This window comes from Oncorhynchus gorbuscha, linkage group LG11 (genome assembly GCF_021184085.1).
Source record: "Oncorhynchus gorbuscha isolate QuinsamMale2020 ecotype Even-year linkage group LG11, OgorEven_v1.0, whole genome shotgun sequence".
Classification (NCBI taxonomy): Eukaryota; Metazoa; Chordata; class Actinopteri; order Salmoniformes; family Salmonidae; genus Oncorhynchus; species Oncorhynchus gorbuscha.
The window spans coordinates 17773562-17798497 of NC_060183.1; the positions used below are offsets into that span (position 1 = coordinate 17773562).

General features: G+C 43.7%; 3 protein-coding genes across 3 annotated transcripts; all 3 read right to left on the reverse strand.

The window, feature by feature from the left end:
- Positions 1 to 1655: 1655 nt before the first annotated feature.
- LOC124048203 (retinol-binding protein 3-like) lies at positions 1656 to 9636 on the reverse strand. The gene is made up of 5 exons (XM_046368733.1): positions 6957 to 9636; positions 3776 to 4090; positions 3406 to 3596; positions 2817 to 2959; positions 1656 to 2697 (listed from the first exon to the last, which is right to left on the reverse strand). Exons 1-5 carry the CDS (start codon positions 9612 to 9614, stop codon positions 2369 to 2371), a joined length of 3636 nt encoding a protein of 1211 aa, XP_046224689.1. The 5' UTR covers positions 9615 to 9636; the 3' UTR covers positions 1656 to 2368.
- A 2453-nt stretch (positions 9637 to 12089) lies between these two features.
- On the reverse strand, positions 12090 to 15820 carry LOC124047569 (growth/differentiation factor 2-like). Its single transcript, XM_046367878.1, has 2 exons — positions 15252 to 15820; positions 12090 to 13734 (listed from the first exon to the last, which is right to left on the reverse strand). Exons 1-2 carry the CDS (start codon positions 15598 to 15600, stop codon positions 12833 to 12835), a joined length of 1251 nt encoding a protein of 416 aa, XP_046223834.1. The 5' UTR covers positions 15601 to 15820; the 3' UTR covers positions 12090 to 12832.
- Positions 15821 to 17185: 1365 nt separating this feature from the next.
- Positions 17186 to 21819, reverse strand: LOC124047570 (growth/differentiation factor 10-like). Its single transcript, XM_046367879.1, has 3 exons — positions 21234 to 21819; positions 19575 to 20470; positions 17186 to 18213 (listed from the first exon to the last, which is right to left on the reverse strand). Exons 1-3 carry the CDS (start codon positions 21490 to 21492, stop codon positions 18022 to 18024), a joined length of 1347 nt encoding a protein of 448 aa, XP_046223835.1. The 5' UTR covers positions 21493 to 21819; the 3' UTR covers positions 17186 to 18021.
- Positions 21820 to 24936: the final 3117 nt, after the last annotated feature.

A 24936-nucleotide genomic window follows, 5' to 3' on the forward strand; every position in this document is an offset into this window, starting at 1 on the left:
TCTGTATACTTCTCTAGAAAAACAAAGTTAATAGATTTATTCATGATAAAATCTCACCTCTTGTAGGTTACCACTGACTTGTAACCTACCTTAACCCTTATTTACTGGGCTGGCCCTTCCAGTTAATTAGCACTGTGGAATGATGTGACTATGTAATTGTCATGTAATTAGCCTACACATTTATAATGACATGCAATTACTGGGACTGTAATGAACACATGTTGATTGGCACATTCTCATCCTCTCTCAGAGCCAAGTAGGCAGAAGCTGTAGTAATGTCCACAGTATTTAATCCATAGCCAGCAAGCTGCTGCAGGTACCGCATGAGTCAGCTGTAAAGCAAAGTTACGCCTCAAGAGGCAAGTAAAGTAAGAATTATCAAATGAATGTGATGACTACAGGAAAACCGGACGTCTGTCTTAACATGTATTTCTCCATTGATCATTTTTCCCATTACTCTATCTACTTTTTCACACACACACACACACACACACACACACACACACACACACACACACACACACACACACACACACACACACACACACACACACACACACACACACACACACACACACACACACACACACACACACACACACACACACACACACACACACACACACACACACACACACACACACACACACACACACAGCTAAACTTTAGCTACTGTATGTGGTTTGTGATTAGCTTCATTCATTAGCTTCATTCATCTCTTCATTCAAAGACTCAATCATGGACACTCTTGCTGACAGTTGTGGCTGCTTTGCATGAAGAATTGTTGTCTCTACCTTCTTGCCCTTTGTGCCTTTGTCTGTGCCCTATAATGTTTGTACCATGTTTCGTGCTGCTACCATGTTGTTGTCATGTTGTGTTGCTACCATGCTGTGTTGTCATGTGTTGCTGCCTGCCTGTTTTGTTGTCTTTGGTCTCTCTTTATGTAGTGTTGTGTTGTCTCTCTTGTCCCTCGGCTCTGCACATGTTTATGTACGTGATATTCCCTGCAAAACGTATCCTGTTAAATCCTTGTGTTTTGAAAATGTGCTCGCCAAAAGCTGGTCTGTTCTCACTCGCTCACTGATCAGTATCTGTGTGTGCCTCTGAGATGTTACAGCTGCACTGCCATCTCCTGGGTGGAATGGATTTGCATCCCAGTGGTTGAATAGAATGGTGTAGATTGAAAAGAGACAAAGGGAGTACATTTAATTATATTGGCTGATTTAATATATCCTCTAACAGAGTACTAATAAACTGTGTTTGTGTATTGCAGACCAAATTGAAACTGCAGAAAGCAACTAGAATGGGTAAGTATGACTTGAATTGACAGACTGATAATTGTTCTCAGGTTTTAAATTCTCATCTGAATGAGTAGTTTTTGTCAAATGCTTTTGCTACTTAGAGCTGAAACACAGTTGATCTCAGCCATAATCTCACTCATTTGTTGGTTTGGATTATTACAAGAGGCTGTAACGGAAAGTTGTGTAACAATGGCTGGGATTGATTCCATTTTGTTGGTGTGTTTAATTGCCATCGGGAGAAAATCTGGTAGGAATTGTAGTAATTATAATGTGTTTGGTGTTATATGATATAAAAAGCTGCTTGGTTTTCTTGATCAACTCCTAACCTCTGTTATAAAACAATACACATATGTATTATTGTGTTTCCATTGCCTTTATTGTGTCCCACCATTGGAATTGATACAACCCAAATGTCTTCACATGGCAAGTCACTATGTATGGACACAACACTACTTCCCATACACAGCAAAAAGACCCTGCATCAAATTTAAGAATGCTCCCCCAACAGACAGGACAATTTGTTTGTAAAGGTCCTAACAATGTTACTTGAAATTATAGGAGAAATATCATAGGAAAAGCAAATATGTCATTACAAATATTTCAGCATTTGATCCAATGCTGCTTTTTAAACTAGTTTCAGCTTTCCTGCTCTCGCACAATTTACAATTCACATTATTTTTGACAGCCAAAGATCTAAGCTGCTTTGACAAATCATTGCCACAAAGGCTAGTGGATCAGTAACTCAAACACAAACATAGTTTCTGAACCACTCCTTTAAGAGTCACATTTCAGTATAACATTTCAATTCACTCACACTTTCTTAAATCATTCTGCAATCACAGTAGTTTTCAGATGTAAAAACTATAAGTAAAAACAAACCACAAACTGGTTCAGAACCTCTCACATTTTCTTGCAAAACGAGAACAGGCTACAGAAAGAAGGCTTAGGTGCAGAGGCTGGTTGCCTAAATTTGGTCAATTACATATAACGGTACCCTACACACTTCTCTCCTCTGAGAACATAAGATCCTAAACGCCTTTGGCTGCCAACATCCACAGTTGGAGACTTCACTTCTTTGCACCGGCGAAGTGCTTGTTGAGGATGCCCTTGGCGGTGTCCAGGGCTGCGTCGGCGGGCACGGGGATGTGAGGGGTGACCCCGGCACCCTCCCAGGCGGGGCCCTGGGCTGTGTCTGAATGGGTGGTGGGGATGCTCAGGAACACATCACTGTCGCCCACGCGGAAGGTCTCAGGGGGGTGTGAGGCACCGTTGGTGGTCTCGCCCACGATCATGGCCCGACCATGCTTCTTCATGATGTAGACAAACTCCTCGGCGGCGCCGGCTGTGGCTCTGCTGGTCAAGATGACCAGGCTCTTCTTAGAGCCATACCTCGCACCTGAGAGAGAAGATGAGAGTCATTTTCATCTGCTGACAGCGCACAGTTGTGTTCTGCTTAATCCAAATCGATAAACTCATTATACAGTGCACATTATGAAACGTTTGAGTTTTATAAACCTGTGAGCTCAGGTAGAGTCCACAGCTCCTTAGTGGTGCCAGACGGTCTGTCGTACAGTTTGTCCAGCAAGACCTGCTTGTCTGCATCAAAGAAGTAGGAGCAGAAGCCCGCAATGGCAGTAGTGGCCCCGCCAACGTTGTTTCTGCAAAATCAATTATACAAACTCATTCAATATAAAAGATGAACATGTTGTAAATAAAAACTTTCCCTATGGTGCAACTGTCCCCATTTAACCCAACGAAATGGTAAGCCACTCTGTAACTCTGTTCATCTTGGTGAACATAAATATGTTCCTCCAGTTGCTATGCTCGTCATTTGAGCTTTGATTTTCACTATAAAGAGAAGTTCTACAGATGTAGGATCTTAATTTTAGCCAGTTTGCCACAGCAGGAAAATAATTATGCAGCAACAGTAAATGTGAATTATTATGGGAATTATAATTCATGAACATTTTTGTAAGGGTTGATACATTTTTCATAAGGGAAAATCAAAATTACAAACTTCAGAAGCCTTTTTAAACCTCATACACACAACTAGTTTTACATTCTTCTGCAACGGTGTGATCAAATTATGATCCTACATCTGTACCTGAGATCAACAATCAGAGCGTCAGTGTTAACAACTTTGTTCCACACATGCTCCACGATGATCTGGGCAATGGCCTGAACCTCCTCGAAGTCACCAAACATGTCAAAGCGCAGGTAGCCAATGTTGTTCTCAAAAAGATCCGTGTGGAAGGAGACCTTGATCAGCTCAATGAACATCTCTGGAGATGGGTTCTGAAATCAACATAAAATGTCTCTAAATTGTCCCCCCAATTAATACTGAAATTCAATATATATTTTTTTCAGGCAAATATTCATTAAAAAGTTGCTCTCTGGATTCACATAAAAGTATTCTCTATAGATAAATGTATTACATAGGCTAGAAATACAATACAACATCAAATGTGTCTTACCATTGGTGGCAGGGGTGGGGTGTTGTGTGTGGTCTTCAGGCACTTGTCTCCAGACAGTGTCATGAGGTCAGCGGAGAGTTTAGTCTCCAGATCCACCTTTGAAGAGATCAAGTTGTAGTCACCGCTCGCTGCTGCCAGCTTCTCTGCAACGTCCGCTCCGACATTCTCAAAGGCGTAGTTGTCGGCCACCAGAGTGCCAGTTGCCTCAAGAATGGCAGGGATCTCGGCACGGAGGTTAATGATCTTAACGGCAACAGCCAGGGCATCTTCAGCATCGACCTCAACATCGGGCATCACGCCGGTGACCTCCCAAGACTTCCCTGTGATTGGGTTGATGGACTTAGCCGAGGGCACTGTGACATAGAAGTCTGTGTCCCCAATCTTGATCTTGTCAATTTTCACGGACCCGCCAGCAGTTTTCTCCCCAACGATTGTGGCCCTCTTGAGGTTCTTCAGACAGTAGGCGACATCCTCTGCAATTCCCTTGGTGTTTGCACTGGTCAGGATGACGAGGGATTTCTTGGTTCCGTACCTCTCGCCCAGCAGTGTGGGCATGGACCACATCTCGGTGGTGGTGTCGGAGGGACGGTCGTACACGCTGTCAATGTGAATCAGAGGCTCGGCGTCAGTGAAATAAGACACAATGTATGGGATGCCAGACAGATCCCCGCTGCCTGTGTAGCGGAGGTCAAAGATCAGAGCGGACGTGGGCAGAATCTTTTTCCAGACCAGCTCTAGGAGGAGGGTGCCGATCTTGTCGGCCAACTCCTCCCCGATGATGTGGTCGATTCTCAGGTAGCCGATGTTGCCCTCTAAGACCTCCAGCTTAATGGAGCTCTGGAGCACACCGATAAGCTGGTCCGGTGGCAGGGGTGGCAGGGCAGGGGCCACCGCAGGGACATAGTTGGGCTCATTGGAGATGACCAGTCGGGGGTCGTTGATGGTACTCTGGACCCCACCGGTCAGGACAGAGGCAAGAGTGTCGGGGTCAGGGATGCTGAGGATCTCTGTATTGCTGCTCGCAGCGTCAATGGCCTCCTGCATGCCAGTCAGCTTCTCCGGAGAGCAGTAGTTGTCCAGGAGAATTTTAGCCATGTCTACAATCAGGTCGGGTGCAAAAGCACTGTGGATGGCAACATTGCCGAAGACCACCACCGATGCCAACAAGAGGAGAGACTTTGCCATCTTGTCGGGTTTCTAGATTGCAGTAAACCACAGTAGTAGCTGCTCTGCGGTGGAAGGTACGTCTGCAAAGAGGTCCTTGGTCAAATGAGACTCTTTCTCCTGAAAGTTTCTGTTAACACACACAAGGCTTTCCCTCACAATAAACCTTTAATCGTATTATCCTGAGTACTTGGGTAAGACAATAACAAGCTAACAATGTAGGTGCAACATGTTGCCCAAGATGTAGATGTTAAAAATATGTTTGTTGCTGTGCATGTGAGGTAAGGTTTGACTTGACACAAATAACTGCTGTGATTATACTTGGTGGAAATATTCACATTACTGTATACATTTATGAATATTTTTCATTTGAAGAAAACATCTCACTGATTGAACATCAATGTTAACTAGATATAACTAGATATAAATATATATATATATATATATATATATATATATATATATATATATATATATATATATATATATATATATATATATATATATTGTACCTTATAATTAGGCCTTCTGTTGGTCAGTAAGTTGATCTTAAGTGTAATATTACCTGTCCTTATACCATAAATAGGAGTCTAATCTCACACTCAGCATTATCCTTAGAATATAGAATTTATACTTGGAACATAGAATTTATACTTAGGACATAAAATTGTACTTAGTGTATACTTAAAACTTAGAACATAAAATAGTCAAGTCGTCCACCCCCCTTTTCTTAATTTCCCATTGGCTGACCCAATATTATGGTCTGTAAATATGACATTGAGCTCTGAACAGTTCCTCTCAGGTAATCAATAACTCACAAGTTTATTTAACAGTTTAGTGTTGATTAAAAATCAAATGAAACTTACCAGGAACCAACAACATTTGTTCTACAGTTCTAGTCAACCTACTATACCAGCGTAAAATAGAACATTTGTGTTTTCTCATCTAAGCTACAGTGTTGGTTGTGACACTAGTCATCATTTCATGTGGACAGACTATGTAAACATAAATGGTACCGCAGATCTGTCATGATAAAAAAGGGATGCTCTTCGTTCCGGTTCCGATCCTTGTTCTATAGTCTTTTCTCCTAACACGTATGAGCCCAGAACTTAATCCAGCATTTGACCAATTACGTGAAACTAGGTTAACCGATATTACACTGTTCATAATGAGTTTATGTGGTTATCGTTGATGCTTAATACACAGTAGGAGAACTGAGTACAGTAGTTCACTACAGGGTTGTATAGGAAATGCTCCCTCTACTGACTGGCTAAAGACTCCTCTACATTGCATGACTTAACAAATGAAGAAAAGGACAAATAACAAATGCATTTAAAAGCAGATTAATATAGAATTATAAAGTATTTGCGATAATCAAATGAAGTCCGTGATAGTACAATGAAATGAAATATCAACCCTATATCAAAATCCTCACCCATATTTAGGCCAACAGAAATATAGCCCAAAGAGTTACATCAAAGAGATTAAAAATACATTTAGATATTCATAACATATAAACAAGAGGATTTACTTCTAAATCTAATCCAATTTCTCAAACAAAATGACGCACAGGGGGGTTGGTCAAATTCATCGAAGGCAACTCATTTCATCCCAGTGCTGCGACAGTTATTGATCTGTATATTTTCAGGTGCAAAAAGAACGCTTTCATAAGGTGCCTAAATAATAATGTGCAATCTACTATTTTAAGATTTCAAATAAGAGAACCAAAATAGCTTTCCTTGGGGTGGATATATTATACCACAGATACATTATGTCAGGTTACAGAAAAATGATGATAATAAATAACATTTCTGTTAGAAATTACACAGGAAAAATAACATAATTCCAAATACAGGACAAACAAAGTAAACATTTAAAGGAAAGAGAAATTAAAACATGACCACTATTTCCCTTTATCTTGCTTTAAAAGCCTGGCTGCAATGATTCTCTGTGCAACACTCAGAGCATCATTTGCCTGGGCAGCAACGTGTGGCTCGACCCCAGATACACTCCACACCTTCCCAGTAACAGCACTCAGGACCACCTGGTTAGGTATGGAAGCATACAGGATACTATTCCCGATCTGGTAGGTGCCGCTGGACAGGGACCCTCCGATGGTCGGCTCCCCAATCACCTTCACTCTGTTCAGGTCCTTCATGGCCCGCGTGAACACTTCAGCAGCTGACCCTGTCATTTGACTAGTGAGGATGTAGATATCCTTGGTGGAGCCGTACCTCTGACCCTGGATCTGAGGCAGGGTCATGACCTCGGTCATGGTGGTTGTAGAGCGGTCAAAGACGGTGTAAAGGTGCCTCAGGGGCTCAGCATCGAAGAAGTAGGTACAGAGGAGCGGTATGGCTGTGGAGTAACCACCTGTGTTGTATCTCATGTCAATGATCATTGTGTCCGTGTTCACCAGCTTGCTCCACACCAGCTTGATCAACTGAGGGCCGATGGCTCTCATCACTTCTATGTCTGCCATCATATCGAACCTCAGATAGCCCACGTTCCCGGGCATCACCTCGATCTTGAACAGCGTGTCAATGATGTAACCCACCTCCTGAGCTGTTGGGATTTTTGGCATGTCACGCAGAGACTCGGGTTCGATGTCGCAGTAGAATATGTGCAGCCGGTGGTCGCCTGACGTCTCCTGGAGGTCAGCTGTTAGCTGGGATGCCAGAGACTCATAGTCGACCACTGATCGATATGAGCCTTCGGCCCATTTGGTGAGCAGCACTCTACTGACCTTGTTGGCGACCTCAGGGATGGCATAGTGTACTTCCAAGAGCTCCCCTGTCCCCTCCACCAGTGACAGAACCTCCTTGTGAAACTCTATTATCTCATGGGCGTGGTCCACGGCCTCCTCAGCAAGCACTATGGCATCGGGGACCACGCCTCCACCAAGCCAGCACTCCCCGTTGTTGTCTATGAAGTTTATGAAGGGGACGGTGATGACAATGTCTGTGTCTTCCACCTGGAATGACTTGGAGTGCATCAGGGTCCCAGATGTGATTTCCCCGATGAGGGTGCCACGGTGCAGCGACTGCATCAGATAAGCAAATTCCTCCCCTGCACTGGCGGTATAGTGACTAGTCAGGATGTACACTCCCCGTTTAGACCCGTAGGGTGGGCCTAGCAGGCCGGAAAGCGTGTTAAACTCAGTGGTGGTGTTCTGGATCCTGTCGTATATGGTGAAGAAGTGGAACTGTTGTGATGGGTCTTGGAGGAAGGAGAGCAGGATGCCCATGGAAGCTGAGGACCCGCCTGTGTTGTATCGCAGGTCGATGATGAGGTTCTCTGTGTCTTTGAGGGCCTCCCAGATTTTTTGGGCAATCTGCTCTCCTAATTTGGCCATCACTGACACGTCTCCAAACTTGTCGAAGCGGAGATAACCAGTGTTTCCAGTTAGGATGCGTACTTTGAAGACTGTATCCACCAAGTTCCTGAGAAATGCTGGATCACCTGGTATGTTCTCAGGTTCAAAGTCTTCCTCAATGATAACCGGGTGATCTTGGGTCAGTTTGATCATCAGACGAGGGTCCTCTGACACAGACTGCAGTTCATTGTTGAGTTTATTCGCCAGGTCCTCCTCTGAAATGACAGAGAAGAAATCAGTGGATTCCAGATGTTGAAGGAAAGCCGGTACTCTGTCTGTGAATGAGTAGTACTGCCTGATGATGTCAGAGACGCTCTGGATGGCCCTTGGAATGGCACTCCTGACCGCCAGTAGATTTTGGGCGTTAGCAACAGCCTCCTTGGCATTGATATTTACAGAGGGAGATACTCCACTCACTTCCCAGCTCTGGCCTGTTATTGGGTTCACTGACCTGGCCACTGGAATTGTGATGTAGAAACCAGAATCTCCTATTCTTATCTTCTCCACTTTCACTGACCCCCCGGCTGACCTCTCTCCAACAATGTTCGCCCTCTTCAAATGCTTCAGAGTGTAGGCGACCGCCTCAGCCGCACCCATAGTACGCTTACTGGTTAATACGATGAGGTCTTTTCGCTTTCCGTACCGCTCTCCCATGATAGATGACATAGTCCACAGCTCCTTAGTCGTGTTGGAGGGTCGATCGAACACAGTGTCAATGTGAATGAGAGGTTCTGGGTCGGAGAAGTAGGAGATGATGAACGGGACTCCGGACAGCTCCCCAGCTGTGCTGTAGCGCAGGTCAAAGATTAACGAGGAGGTGTTGGCAACCTTGTTCCAGACGTTGTCCCGGAGCAGCGGGCCAAGCTTGGCGGCCGTCTCCTCCCCTATGATCTGGTCGATCCTCAGGTAACCCACGTTATTCTCCAGGACCTCCAGCTTCACAGAGTTCCTGACCAGACGGATGAGCTGCTCGGTGGGGAGAGAAGGGAGGGCGGGCGGCATCACTGGGACAAAGTTTGGCTCGAAGGACACAGTTAGTCGAGGGTCATTGAGTGCACCCTGCACGCCAACTGTCAGCACAGATGCCAAGGTCTTGCGGTCAGATATTTTGAGGATTTCTCCACTGTTGATGGCTTGCTGAATGGCCTCCTGCATGCCGACCAGATTCTCAGGGAAGCAGTAGTTGTCGAGTAGAATTTTTGCCATGTCCAGCACCAGAGCCGGCTGGAAGGAAGAGCTGCCAAAGAGAACATGGCAAAGAAGCACCAGCAGTGCTGGTGAGAACCGACCTCCTGCCATTACTGCGGAGAATGTTATATTTGATCTGTTATCCTGCTTTTTTTGTCCATTCATTCAGAGGGGCGGTCCTTTGTTAAGAGAGAATGTTTTAACCACCAGGTTTCGGACAGCAACAATGACATAAGAGGCTTTTGTTCCTAATAAACCTTTAATCGTATTATCTGAGGTGCATCCGCCAGACAGTAACAGATGAAAATGTTTAACTAGAGATGTTACATCAAAGGTATTATAATGTACATATTTGGGGATGCCACAGGATTATTGGAGTTTCACTTTTTTCTGTTGTTTTATTACTGTGAATGTTTCTGTGTGGATGTACATTATTTCGTTTTAGGCATCAAATACGAAAACTTTGCATTCCATATTATTTTGGGGGAATTTCTATGATATGCACTATAATGTCATACTAATTTTTTTGAAAAAAAGGGATGCGATATGACAAGAGATTAGGTCAGATTAAAGAAGTGAAAGACAACCGGATTAGTATGAAAGCCCCATGTGAAAGTCACAATCACTTATGAAAGCATTGTGGTTTGGCCAGATGGAGAATAGGGTCATGCTTTGTGAGGCCATGTCTGGGGCGCGGAGTGGGTGACACGATTACACAGTTTGTGTTCACGTGTGTTTTCCTGATACGCTGCCTTAAACACAGAATGCAGGATGGAAACTGAAGATTCAACAGCAATGATTATAAAAATGAACATGAATTACCATTTGTTTGAAAATACTTACATATTCACTATTTACAATGCATGTTTGCATCCAGATTTTCACTCACTGCATTGCCCCTATGTTAATTTATCAACGGTGAATAGAATTTAGGGTTGAGTGAGTTCAAAACTGAAATTTATCACTGGGAATTTTTACAACACAGAATTACGCAACTACATATCGTCTAATGCTGCAGCACGGTGTGTACCGTTAATCTTGCCTTAACTTCTAATACCCATTCTTACATAAGCCCGTCTGGCGATTCCTCATGACCAATCAGGACCTGGAATCTCATTTTAAGACTCTGGTACATTGTTCACTGTGTCATTTGGGAGGGTTAGTGTTATCCGTGATCCTTGGGATGTCCCTATCCTAAACCCTAACCTTAATCCTTACCCTAACCCTACCCATAACCATTACCTAAGCCTAACCTTAACCCTAACCATTTTAATGGGGTAGGGACGTCCCAAGGATCCAGAAAGCAAGGACCTTTTTTGGAGGATATGCTTGGCGCTAAAATGGATAGTGAGGAGGTCATCAGGGGGAGGAACTAATTTAGGCAATTGTGGACTCTGTTAACTAGGCTAAAATCAGATGTCACATTGTTTTTGAATGTAAAGGTGACCTCAACCCCAAAGGTGTTCGATGGTGTTGAGGTCAGGGCTCTGTGCAGGCCAGTCAACTTCTTTCACACTGATCTCAACAAACCATTTCTATATGGACCTCACTTTGTGCACAGGGGCATTGCCATGCTGAAACAGGATAGGGCCTTTCCCAAACTGTTGCCACAAAGTTGGAAGCACATAATTGTCTAGAATGTCATTGTATTCTGTAGCGTTAAGATTTCCCTACACTGGAACTAAGGGGCCTAGTCCGAACCATGAAAAACAGCCCCATCCGCCAAAACCAGATTCGTCCATCAGACTGCAAGATGGTGAAGCGTGATTTACCCCTCCATAGAAGGCGTTTCCACTGCTCTAGAGTCCAATGGTGATGATCTTTAGACCACTCCAGCCAACGCTTGGCATTGTGCATGGTGATCTTGTGTGCGGCTGCTCGGCCATTGAAACCCGTTTCATGAAGCTCCCGGCGAACAGTTCTTATGCTGCTTCCAGAGGCAGTTTGGAACTCGGTAGTGAATGTTGCAACCGAGGACAGAGGATTTATACACGCTACACACTTCAGCACTCAGCAGTCCTGTTCTGTGAGATTTTGTGGCCTACCACCTCGTGGCTGAGCCGTTGTTGCTCCTAGATGTTTCGACTTCACTACAACAGCAGGGCAGACCGGGGCAGCTCTAGCATCCTATGACGATGCCACGTTGAAAGTCACTGAGCTCTTCAGTAAGGCCATTCTACTGCCAATGTTTCTATGGAGATTGCATGGCTGTGTGCTCGATTTTATACACCTGTTAGCAACAGGTGTGGCTGAAATAGCCGAATCCACTCATTTGTAGGGGTTTCCACATTTTGTATATATAGTGTATATTAAGACTGGGCTATATTTGTTTTTACTGTGAAGCGTTGATGTAAGTGTCTACATCTAGGCTTCCTCATCCTCTGACAAACATTTGCTTCATTGGGACGGGAACCATCACCTCTGATTAGAATACATTGATGTGTATTGACTATTGTGCATTGACTAATGTTCACAACGGAAGTATGTCGGGATCAACGCGTACTTAATATTTAGATATGTGTGCAATATTTTAGTTGAATAATTACAAAAACAGTCAAAAGAAAATGTAAGGCATGAATGAAGGAGTAAGATATATACATAAAAAATAGTTTATTGTCCACCATTAGAGGGCACTCTGTACACATTATTCAAAGGAGAAATTCATCCCCAAAAGTTGAACTTTAGAAATTCAAAATTAATATAAATTTATACAGTAGAACATATTTAGCGGAGAAATACACTGCTATGCTATAGAGCAGTTTCTGCCTCTAATATGAAACTAATTAGAACACTACATGTTTAATTCAAATGAATCATTTAGAAGTCATAATCATCATTTTTATTTAACCTTTTTTTAACTAGGCAAGTCAGTTAAGAACAAATTATTTTTTACAATGACGGCCTATCCCGGCCAAACCCGGACGATGCTGGGACAATTGTGCACATCCTGTGGGACTCCCCATCACGGCCGGATGTGATACAGCCTGGATTCGAACCAGGTACTGTAGTGACGCCTCTTGCGTACACTACAGAAATGCCCTGTTATTAAAAAAATACTTTCAAAATCTACTCTTTTCGATTATGATCATTTTGTTATAGATATCAAACAATTGATGAACACTGACTTCATAATAGATCCAATTTATCATCTCTTTTGTTTTCTAAAACCATTACAATAATGATACATAGTTAATAAATACTGAATTTCAGGTTTTATTGATATATTTTCTGAGCTTATACTAAATAAAATAACTCAAAAGCATCTTACAACAGGAATGTACAGATTTACAGTAAAGGGTCAAGGGAACCACCGTGGATGTTACCTCTTACTACCTACATCCACACTCTGCCACCTTCATCTCCTCATACATCTGTCGCAAGGTGATGACACCATTCTCCTGGTACATGACCGGGATTGGGGCCAGTTTTGTGGGAACGCAACATGCCATGTTGGCTTTTTTGGGGTTCTTGAGATTGACCAAGGTTTGGATGAGGGCGTGTTTGGAAGGGGTCATGTCTTCAGTCAGGGGGTAGTAACACACCCCTCTACACTCAAAGGCGTCATACTCAGGGGGCGCTACGATCCACTGGTCCCAGCCGATATCTTTGAATTTGACGCGCATGGAGGTCCGTCGGCAGTAGCTGGTGTCCCCCTGCCTCTTCCGCCTGGGGTGTAGGTCCACGGGGATCTCATTGAAGTCGGGCCCTTGCCAGTCGCTCCCTGAGAAGACCGTCTCTTCCTCATGGACTATCTCCTCCTTCAGCTCCTTCTTGGCCTCTCTCTTCCTGCTCCCCAGGTCATCAGAGAAGACAATCAAAGCAGCTGACTGGTTATCCCCCACAGCCACGCTCACGTCAAAACCTCCGCCTTTGAAAGGCCCACAGTCCCACCTGTCGACCACCACCTCAAATGCACTGGCCCCACGGCCTGATTTGACCCAACTCTGGATGGCGGTGGTCACATCGAAAGCTTCCCAAGAGTGATGGGCCCCAACGACCTCTTTCCCATTCACAAAGTGGGCTGTGACATTGTTTCCTTTATACTCCACTTCATAGACCTTTATGGAAGCCCCGATCTGATTGGAGGAGGTTGAGTGCGAGGTCGCCCTATTATCCAGCAGGGTGAATAGCCTGAGTTCCGCCATGGTGACCTCTTCGTGATTTGGGACAGTTACATTGAACAGCAGTCTGTGTTTTGACTTTGTTCCATTTTTTGCAGAGTGACTAACATCTGCGAAAGTAGACAACAGGCATATGCAGTTTCATATTTGATGTTTCATATTTGAATCAATAGCCATAGAGGCACACAGGCTTGCTTAATAAGCATACAGTACTAACATAATGCCTTCAGAACTATTCAGACCTCTTTACTTTTTCCACATTTTGTTGTGTTACAGCCTGACTTGTGTATTGTTTAAATTGAGATGTTACGTCACTGATCTATACACAATAGCCCATAATGTCAAAGTGGATTTTTGTTTGAAGCAAAATAAATATTTAAAAAATAAATATTGATAAGCTGAAATGTCTTCAGTCAATAAGTATTCAACCCCTTTGTTATGGCAAGCCTTTGTTATGGTAGTCACTACAAATATACAAGCATCCATCCTAATTCAGTTGCCAGAGAGGAAGGAAACTGCTCAGGACTTTCACCATGAGCCAATGGTGATTTTAAAAGAGTTACACAGTTTAATGGTTGTGACACTGTATGACAAAACTGAGGATGGATCAACAACATTGTAGTTACTCCACAAAACTAATCTAAATGACAGAGTGAAAAGAAGGAAGCCTGTACAGAACAAAATATTACAAAACATCCATCATGTTTGCAACAAGGCATGTAAGTAATACTGTAAAGAATGTGGCAGAGAAATAAATGTTTTGTCCTGAATACAAAGTGTTATGTTTAGGACATATCCAACACAACGCATTACTGAGTACCACTCTTCATATTTTCAAGCATGGTGGTGGCTGCATCATGTTATGGGTATGCTTGTCATCGGCAAGGACTAGGGGAGTTTGTGGGGATAAAAAGATACGGAACACAGCTAAGCACAGGCAAAGCCCTAGAGGAAAACCTGGTTCAGTCTTCTTTGCAACAGACACCGGAAGACAAATGTATCTTTCAGCTGGACAATAACCTAAAACACAAGGCCAAATCTACTCTGGAGTTGCTTACCAAGACGACATTGAATTTTCCTGAGGGGCTTAGTTACAGTTTTGACTTAAATCAGCTTGAAAATCTATGGCAAGACTTGAAAATGGCTTTCTGACGATGATCAACAACCAACTTGACAAAGATTGAAGAATTTAAAAAAGAATAATGGGCAAATCCTGTACAATCCAGGTGTGCAAAGCTCTTAGAGACTTACTCAAAAAGACTCACAGCTGTAATCGCTGCCAAAGGTGTTTCTAACATGTATTGTCTCAGGGGGGTGAATACTTATCTAATCAAGATATATTAGTGTTGTAGTTTTCCTAAATATTTCATCAATGTTAGAATTTTTCTTCCACGTTAACATAACAGAGTATTTTGTGTAGATCGTTGACCAAAAATGACAATTAAATCCATTTTAATCCCACTTTGTAACACAACAAATTGTCCAAAATGTCAAGGGGTGTGAATATTTGTGAATACTTTCTGAAGCCACTGTATGTATGTAAATGTTGTGATAACTGATTTGAAAAAAAACCCTGTGGCATAAGTCTTGCCCCCAATATTCCTGTTTGACTTGCCTATGTACATACCTTGAACGGTGAAGCTGCGAATGACATCAGAACGAGGCATCGCAGACTTGTCGGAGGCATACTTGTTGTACAGTTCAATCATGAACGGCGGTGGGTATATCTTGATGTGCTCTTGTGGGATATCTGATAAGTTGAGTTCTCTCAGAAACCCTTCCTTCATGTTTTCCAGAAAGCTCTGTAACCTGCTGTCCATTTCCTCCTTTTCAACAAAGTCCTGCTTGGAAGTCTCAGTGAAGCTCTCAGGAGCTTCACTTTGGAGGACATCGTTCAGTGACTTGCATCTACAGGACCCCGTGGACACCAGCAAACTCAGACACATCTGGAAGAAGAAACGCCTTGAGCATTGCATCTTCAGAGCAAATCCTTCCCAATCAACACACTTTACCTTCCCAGTTCCCACTATGTATTTAACATGGACTTTGGGTGACAATCTGTTGAAATTGAGCTTCTTCTATGCTAGAGCTGGGATCCGCTCCCATGTTCTAGAGTAAACAGTAGCCTCGTTTCAACCAAAATAGTAGCACAGCCATTCTTATCTCGACCATTGACACTGTATCTTCATTTGGGCCTTGTTATCATTAGGGCGCTTGCCGTTAATGAATATTCTGTAAACATTTGACAGACACACTGCGATAATGAGCGAGGCGCTGGAAATTGCGAGACTACTGACAAACACTTTGCTAAATTCTTCCCACTTGCTTCCCACTGACGGGTCATAGTTTGAGGCCGACGGAAATCACCATAAGTAGTGAGAACTTTCCCATATTGATACAGGACATGTTTTCTTCAGAGTCTTTCAGATACATAAAGCAATAAAGATGTCAGATCTCAGAAATGTTAGTTACAGGTTAAATTGGCAGCACTCGATATTCCAAGGGGAATTATTTGTGTAGAACACCTTCTTCATCACCAGTAAACACTGTGGCTATGATCCAGTGACATCCGAGGCCAATGTGTCTGAGGACATTGGCTTGAGTCCTGGCACTTTCCAACAGTGTGTTTTTCTCTCTCACACATTCAGGCAGACCCCCCCCCCCCCCCCCCCCCCACCCCACTCTGTGGGATATCTTTATGAGTAAAGGCCAGTTAAATATCCTCTGACATGCATTTTCCGTAGAGAAGAATGCACCAGATAAACAAGTGATTTGGTGATTAAGGTACGTTCTTTATTTGAGTCTGAAATGAGTAACGCATTCCTATTCCCTAAACATTCCTGTAATTCTAATATTAGCTGCTTGGCTAATACTGTAAATATGTAGGATGCTTTTTTTCTCTCCACTGATTGTTGTTTTGACCAATCACATCAGAGTTTTTCACATCAGATCTTTTTCAGTGCTGATCTGATTGGTCAAACGACCAACTAGTGAAAAAAAAGATCAGAATTGGGCAGCCTGTGTAAACGCAGCCTATGAGGACTCAGGACAAGGTCATCATAAAATGATTACAACCCCAACCAATCTCCCAGGGTTCTCATTATTCATGTACTCCACTTTATGGAGCATTCAGTTTATTTCCATTTAAGTTTTGAGTCAATCTAGGCCATATTTGGACAATGAAAGCACACATGATCAAAACCGGACAAAGCCTGAACAAAGGATAAATGCACAATTCACAATGTTGGAATAGAAATGACATAGCACAATATTCTCAAGACTTTTGAGGTAGTTTGACGTTAATCAACTACAGTATGATGCTGAAAATGTTGAATGTAATAACTTCGCACTAGTGGTCTATAAGTAATTAAGCTCTCACAATCTTTCCGTCAATAAGATCAAAACAATCAATATCAGGTCTATCTCTTCAAATGGCAATTTTTTGAAAACTATTTTCTATTTCAAAACAGCAGGTGGCAGGAATGTGCTGTCTAGCTCCATTTTCTTCGCTGAATATGATGACAATGGATTCCTGATTCAAACTTATGCAAACATGACATGTCAGAAAACAACATGGGATTATTTATTATAACAGTACATTCTCTCATGTATTAACCATTTATGTTGACAGATGAATTCAAACTGCACAACTAGTGAACACTACAGGCAAAACATAGTTTAAGATCCCAGCAAATATTTACAGAAATAAGTCTTATTTAGTTGTATTAGTTACATTATTATTTACAGAGGTTCAGCTTTTGAGTCTTGTACCGTATGAAGACATCACATCTAAAGCTCACCTGAGTCCAATAGTCTAAGTGCAGCAGTGGAGGCTGGTGGGAGGAGCTATAGGAGTAGGGGCTCATTGCAATGGCTGAAACTGAGTGAATGGAACTGAGTCGTACATGTCGTTTCCATGTGTTTGATAGCATTCCATCTATTCCATTCAAGCCATTGCAAGGAGCCCGTCCTCCTCTAGCTACTCCCACCAGCCCCCACCGAAGTCCAGTACATGGCAATAGGGTCCATCATTTGAGTTACTTTGGAATCCGTGTATACATCAGGAGCTCTGGATGGCTGAAGACTTGGAACTGACAGTGATACAGGCCCAAATTCAACTACAGTTGAGCTGCTGAACGACAAGGAAATGTCTGTGTGAATCACACTGATCTGATGGTCAGACACGGCGTTCTCTGCATCTCGCCACCCTTATCTATAATCCAGAAACCCTTATCTATAATCCAGATCTCCCTCCATGGTGGGTTTATCCATCGCAGCCTCATCCAAAGATGTCTGTCTTTTTTACTGTACTGACTGAATGTCTCTTCTGCTCCACTCTGTCTGATTCATTGTACTCTGGCTCATGCATTATGCATTGAGGCTCCTTCCGGGTGGTTCTACTGGCAGGCGCAGGTCTCCACAGACATGTTGGGGTAAACCTTCAACACCATGTTCCGGCTGGGGTCCAGGAAGAGAACACTCAGAGAGCTCATCCTGTCCGGAACACAGCAGGGCTCCGGAATGCCGGGAACGATTCCCACCGCCCTCACAATGCTTTGGATGGTGGCGTGGTTCGAGGGCCGTGCAACCTGGGAGCCAGAGAGGGAAAGAAGCTGGAGTTAAGAGGGATTCTCTTTCACAAGAGAGTATGATGATGACATCACGTTTGTTAGGCATGTACACTATATATACAAAAGATGTAGACACTCCTTCAAATGAGTGGATTGGTTATTTCAGCCACAACCGTTGCTGACAGGTGTATAAAATCTAGCACACAGCCATGCAATCTCCATAGACAAACATTGGCAGTAGAATGGCCTTACTGAAGAGCTCAGTGACATTCAACATAGCACTGTCATAGCATGCCACCTTTCCAACAAGTCAGTTCCTCACATTTCTGCCCTGCTAGAGCTGCCCCGGTCAACTGTAAGTGCTGTTATTGTGAAGTGGAAATGTCTAAGAGCAACAACAGCTCAGCCGCGAAGTGGTAGGCCACACAAGCTCACAAAACGGGACCGCCGAGTGCTGAAGCACGTAAATATCATCTATTCTCAGTTGCAACACTCACTATCGAGTTCCAAACTGCCTCTGGAAGCAACGTCAGCATAAAAACTGTTCGTTGGGAGCTTCATGAAATGGGTTCCCATGGCCGAGCAGCCACAAACAAGCCTAAGATCACAATGCACAATTCCCAGCTGGATTGGTGTAAAGCTCGCCTCCATTGGACTCTGGAGCAGTGGAAACGCCATCTCTGGAGTGATGAATCACGCTTCACCATCTGGCAGTTTGACGGACGAATCTGGGTTTGGCGGATGCCAGGAGAACACTACTTGCCCCAATGCATAGTGCCCACTTTAAAGTTTGGTGGAGGAGGAATAATGGGCTTGGGCTAATTTCATGGTTCAGGCTAGGCCCCTGAGTTCCAGTGAAGGGCCCTTTCCTGTTTCAGCATGACAATGGTCTGGCTGCACAAATCGAGGTCCATACAGAAATGGTTTGTCGAGATCGGTGTGGAAGAAGTTGACTGGCCTGCACAGAGCCCTGATCTCAACCCCATTGAACATCTTTGGGATGAATTGGAACGCAGACTGCAAGCCAGGCCTAATCGCCCAACATCAGTGCCCGACCTCACTAACGCTCTTGTGGCTGAATGGAAGCAAGTCCCTGCAGCAATGTTCCAACATCTAGTGGAAAGCCTTCCCAGAAGAGTAGAGGCTGTTATAGCACCAAAGGGGGGACCAACTCCATATTATTGCCCATGATTTTGGAATGAGATGTTCAATGAGCAGGTGTCTACATACTTTTAGTCATGTAGTATATTTTATCCAGCATGCCCTTCGTCATCTGATCAATTAAAGCAATTCCAAACATATTTTCAAAACAATTCAATATTTTATTTACTAAATAAATACTACATAACACACTTAAGTAAAACACTACGCTAACTTACCTTAGGAATAGGAAATCCGCAGGTGCCTGCACAGTAGTAGGCATCAAAGGCTTTCGGGGCTAGCACCCACTCGCTCCAGCCGATGTCTGCAAAATCCACTCTCAGGTAGCGTCGGGCGCAGACCCTGGGCTCACTCCACTGTCTCCTGCGAGCCTTCTTCATGGTCCTCTCATCAAAGCTCAGCACCTGGGGCTTATTCAACCCCTCACTACTCTCCTGGCCATGCTTTTGCCCATCTTTCACTGAGGGCTTGATCTTGGGAACCAAATAAGTGCTCTCCCATAGCTCATGGCTCTTCAGGGTGTTGAACTGGACCTCAGGCAGGTCATTGTCCAGTATTTGGTCCAGGGGGGACAAAGCTTCTCTTTTCAGCCTAGAGGCTGGAGGAGATTCGTTGGATGACCGGGTGGGCTCCTCCCCCGAAGGGAACGGCCCGTACCTCTGCAGGGTCATGGCCACACTGTTGGGCTCAGATATGGCCATGTCGTTGGCATACGCCAGGACGTATGGTAGGATGGCTGGAGAAAGGCGCTCCTGGTTCCTCTGGGGCCTCATCCCGAAGTCAAACTCAGCAGTAATGAGGAAGACTCCCAGGATGCGGGCCTCTTTGACTACAGCGGAGACATCACTTGTCTGCCAGGACCCTCTCTTGGGAGGGGGCAGGGTGACGTTGCCCAGCAAGGAGGCAAAGGCAGAGTTTGGGGACGTTCCTCGGAAGAGGAGCTGGGACGGGGGATGCCACTGAAGGCGACAGGAAGCGCTTCGGGAGCGCCGGCAGATCCAGGGTCGGTGGCGGGGACGCTGGTCCAGGAAGTGGAATGTGGCGGACAGGATGTCCTCCGACTCCTGGATGGACGACAGGTTGAAATGGAACCACACACTGCTCTTGGAGACTCCTGCAAAAAAAAGACAAGACAATGGAAAGACGTGGTGACAGCATTTTCAATTCTACACTTTATTTTTCAATGTAGCTTACTTTCAACTGTTTTCTCTGCTAACTATAATTTCATAAAAACAATGAATGATTAGCTCTGGGTGAAATAGCATCACATACAGCAGGTTATAGTGCATGCTACCACATGGCATGATAACGATCTGATTGCAATATACAACATTTGGATTACAATAAACAATCATCTTAATTTCATCCCTTGACTCCCACTGCTGTTTGAAAGATAAACATTGCCTCTGAAAAGGTCTCAGACATGTGGAAATGCTTAGGAGCGCACGAGAAGAATTTTCCATGCGCCTCTATTGGCGTCATAATCGGCTTTGGTCTAATATGTCGTGGATACTAACAGTAGCCTATACTCTCACATTGAGCTTGTATCAAGTAGTGACAGGGCATGGGGGTGCTTATATTAAACACATTCAGTAGCTGAACTTTATTTATGATTTACGTTTTGCTCTTGCAAAATTATATTTATGTCATTGTAAGGTTCCAACTGATATAGGCTACTGTAGCTGCTGTATCCTACCTACAGCAGCCCGCCACTTCATATTTGGTTATGGGACATTACAGTGTCATGCAGTAACATATGCACATATAATAATAATGCATTTTATGTAGCAGACGGCTTTCGGGACACTCAATGACATCGTACGTTAAAAAGGCCTACATAAAATATACTGCCGTACATAGGGCAGGAGAACACTCACCTAGAATAGCCTTAAAACTTCTGACGGTATTTTCGTCTCGATGGCGTTGTGGTTCCTTACTGTACTTTTCATAGACTTTAAACATATTGATGGAGACCATGTCCCGCCGTGCGCTTTCGCGCGAGGAGGTGCCATCGGTAGTTTCGTGGATATCGCTGTCCTGCTGCGTAATTTCGAATGGCTCCTCTGATAAAACTTCCCCGATAACGGAATGAAAAAATAACATCAAATGCACCAGATGTAATAATATATTCGTCATATTTTCGAGGCAAAACGAATTATTCCATCAAGGACAGTCTTTCTTTAGTGTTTGAATGTGCCAAAATGTGAGAAAAATCCTCCACAGCTCTCGGCAGTGCAATTCCAGGACGCGCTTGATTAGTTGTCTTTCTTTTTACTCATATGTAGATTGGAGGTCAACATTTAAATCGGTAAATCGTTTGGCAAACTTCACAGCGTATTGCTCCACACTGTTTTCTTACTGACAGAGAGACCAGGGGGTAGACTACTGCTTTAGCAGTGACAGATGGTGACGCTTTGCAGCGCCCAGCCAACGAGAGAGTCAAGTCCGCAGATCTCCCACATTGTAGAATAACTGTATGTGCTGGCTGCTGTTAAAATGTACAGTACTTTAGATATTGCAACTATGAAAACAGGAATTATATTATATTATTATTAAAGGTTTTCATACATCATTTAAAAAAGCATTTACACTCTAAACCTAACTAATTAAATTAATTTTGACTGTTTGAACTATAATGTCTATTCCGTTCCATTCTGGATAAACATAGGCATGATGATCACACAATGACTGGGGCACAGGGCACTCCCTTGTAGTGAAGAGTTGCATGAAGAATTGATGTTTCGGTGGCATGCCGATATGTAAAGACATATCTCCCTTCCTGGTCTCTCCAGCCAACCATGTGATGTTAAGACCTTTTGTGAGGTGCTCTTGTTTTTCTTCCATTTCATTCTTTTGTGGCCCCTCGGTCGGAGGGCCCTGCTGGAGCCTCCTGCGTTTCTGGGGTCTTGATGTCTAGTTAACAGCAGCACAATGCGGACCCTGTGAGAGAGGTGGTGACAGCCTGGCTACTGGGGTCAGTGAGCCATTAAAATACCTTCTACTGGCCCGACGGGAATCACTGGGGCCTTTCACACCACACTTTACATGTCCTGCAACAGCACTAAAAGCCCCCTGCTCCTGAAGCACTCACTAAAGCAAGGATTGTCTTAAGGTTTTCACTACATAGCCCAAGCAAGATCATATCAGCCTCAGCTGTCATCATGTGTCGCGATCATGGTAGACCCTTCGCATTAGAGCTACCCATAATTTCCTTTGTGACAATGAGGTTGGAATAATACTGTGAACTTGTGAAAATTGTGTTAATGCCCTTTTAGTGTAAGAGCTGTTTGAAAAGACCACCTGGTGATGTCACCAGGCGGTAAATATTTATATAATATTTATATAATATTATATATTATTATTATATATAAATTAGTTAATAGACCAATAAGAAAGCGAGTTCCAAACCTCTCTGCCAATAACAGCTAGTTTTCAGTTTTCCCTTCCCCACCCAGACCAATCCAAAACAGTCCTAGAAAAATGATTGCTTGAGAAATTTCTCTTAGCTAAGAAACTATTTTTGTTTCTTCTGGACCATTTTAATTGAAAACAATCACAGTGAGGTACTTAATTGTTACCCAGAAAGGAAATTCATATTGAGAAAGAAATTAATATTGAGATAAAAAAATGGCTGCATTGGACCTTTAACTGTTCATCATTTCATATTTTTTTAATCGGTACAGCAGACACTGGCCAAGACAATGGCCCCTCACACATAAGACCATTTAAGAAATGGCATTCCGTATGACATCATGCATGCATGAATCACCTCTGGTAGAGAGATGAAGTAGGGGGACAGAAGAAAATGCTTTGATTCACAGAATATCTGCCTGGGGCGTTCATCAAGGAGTGAAAGACAGTGAGTCCGCCATGTTGCTTTTGGCTGGACACCAATCTCCCCTCGACTTGTTTTCTTACTGCTGGCTAGGACTAAATGACCGCTCTGACTGATTTGGTCATGGATGTCCAAAGGCCATGAAAACCCCTCCATTACTCATCGGATCCCTGCCAAGATGTCCATGTGTGATCACACAGACCCTCACCAGACTGGGTCCTCTGCCATACCTCCCTCATGGACACTCAGAGAGAAGAGTTCACATCAATGACCTCCTTCTGAGAAAAACAGACAGCAAGACAGACAGCCTTCCTCTCCCAGAGAGATATCCGGAACAGCTCCTGCATTTGCATAGCAGCACATTTAGCGATCAACGCCAACAGAAGATGGAATGCCTCCTGGAAAGGATTTGTTATGACAAATTTATGGCCCAAATCTCAGCAAATTGCAGGGTTTACTGGGTATAGATGGCATCCGAGTGGGACTGGAGTAGTTTATCCCCCCCCCCACACACCACCTGGGCTGCTTGCTGACAGAATGATCACATCAGGGTGTATTTCTGCAGGCCTTGTCTCGTCCAGCCGGGCCGCTCAGACGTCTGATTTCTGAATAAAGGCCTGACCCGGTGCCATGGCCTGTCGGAGCTCCGCATAAAAAGTGAGTGATTTATCATTGGGGTTCAGACATTTGGGTTCAGTAACAAAGGTAAAGAGCTGCTCTCAGCAGTGCGAGCAGCGCTAGCTGAGCAGTGCAGCTCCTCTCCCGAGACCCACTACATCTGCAGAAACTCAACCCACGGACAGAGCCAGCAATCAACATGATGGATTTCACCTCCAACGTTCGCTTCATGTGACCCAATTACAAAACTACTTTTCTGTGTTATTATTACTGCAAGAAATCATTATAGATACAAAATTAGACTTGAGGTATATTCTCTGACCACTTATGAATACACCAAAGTTATCTTTGCCTCAGTAAGGAGCGCTGGAGTTTTTCCCTTCAACTCAGGAATAATTGGCTGTAGATAGGGGAAATCCCTTAGCACTTAGGCAGAGAAAGAAACCATATAGTCTTGAAACAAAGTTACATCCACTCATTAGATGGTTTTATTTCTTCAGCTCATTTTCTTCAAATCCCAGAGTAATCTTTAAACCTCTGTATCAGTCTGCAGTATATCTGCCAAGACACTTACAACTAATACAGTAAAGCACAGTCACTTACACAATTGACCGTATGAACTCTTACCATTGCACTCACGCACACAATCTACTGAGATGGACCATTCTCTATCTCTTATGACGCTATGTCAAGTTATTATCAGTTGATGATCACTTTCCAGAACGTGAACTCATTGCTTTGTATTACTTAAAGCAAGTTTTAATTGAATTGTTGGCAATTCTTAATGCGAGATGCCTATCTGAAAACAAGCAAGCCTGATGTGTTTGGGCACTTTTGAGAAATGGACAAAGCTATTGAGTTACAACCATTATTCACTGTTGGAGGCTTCTGTTTGGACGACACAGTGAGTTTGGCTGAGAAACAGCTGTATCTGCTTCAGGCAGAGGGAATGGGCCACGCCAATGGTCCAGTCGCTCTATGGCCCCTCTTTTGTTTATGCCTACGATGAGTTGCGGAAAGCGTGATTGGTCATAGAGCGTTGTATTCAATCCACATGGTAATCAATCACTTCAAGGGCTCCCAAACAGGGAGGCCATTTTCCCATCATCATTCAGTCAGTGAGACCA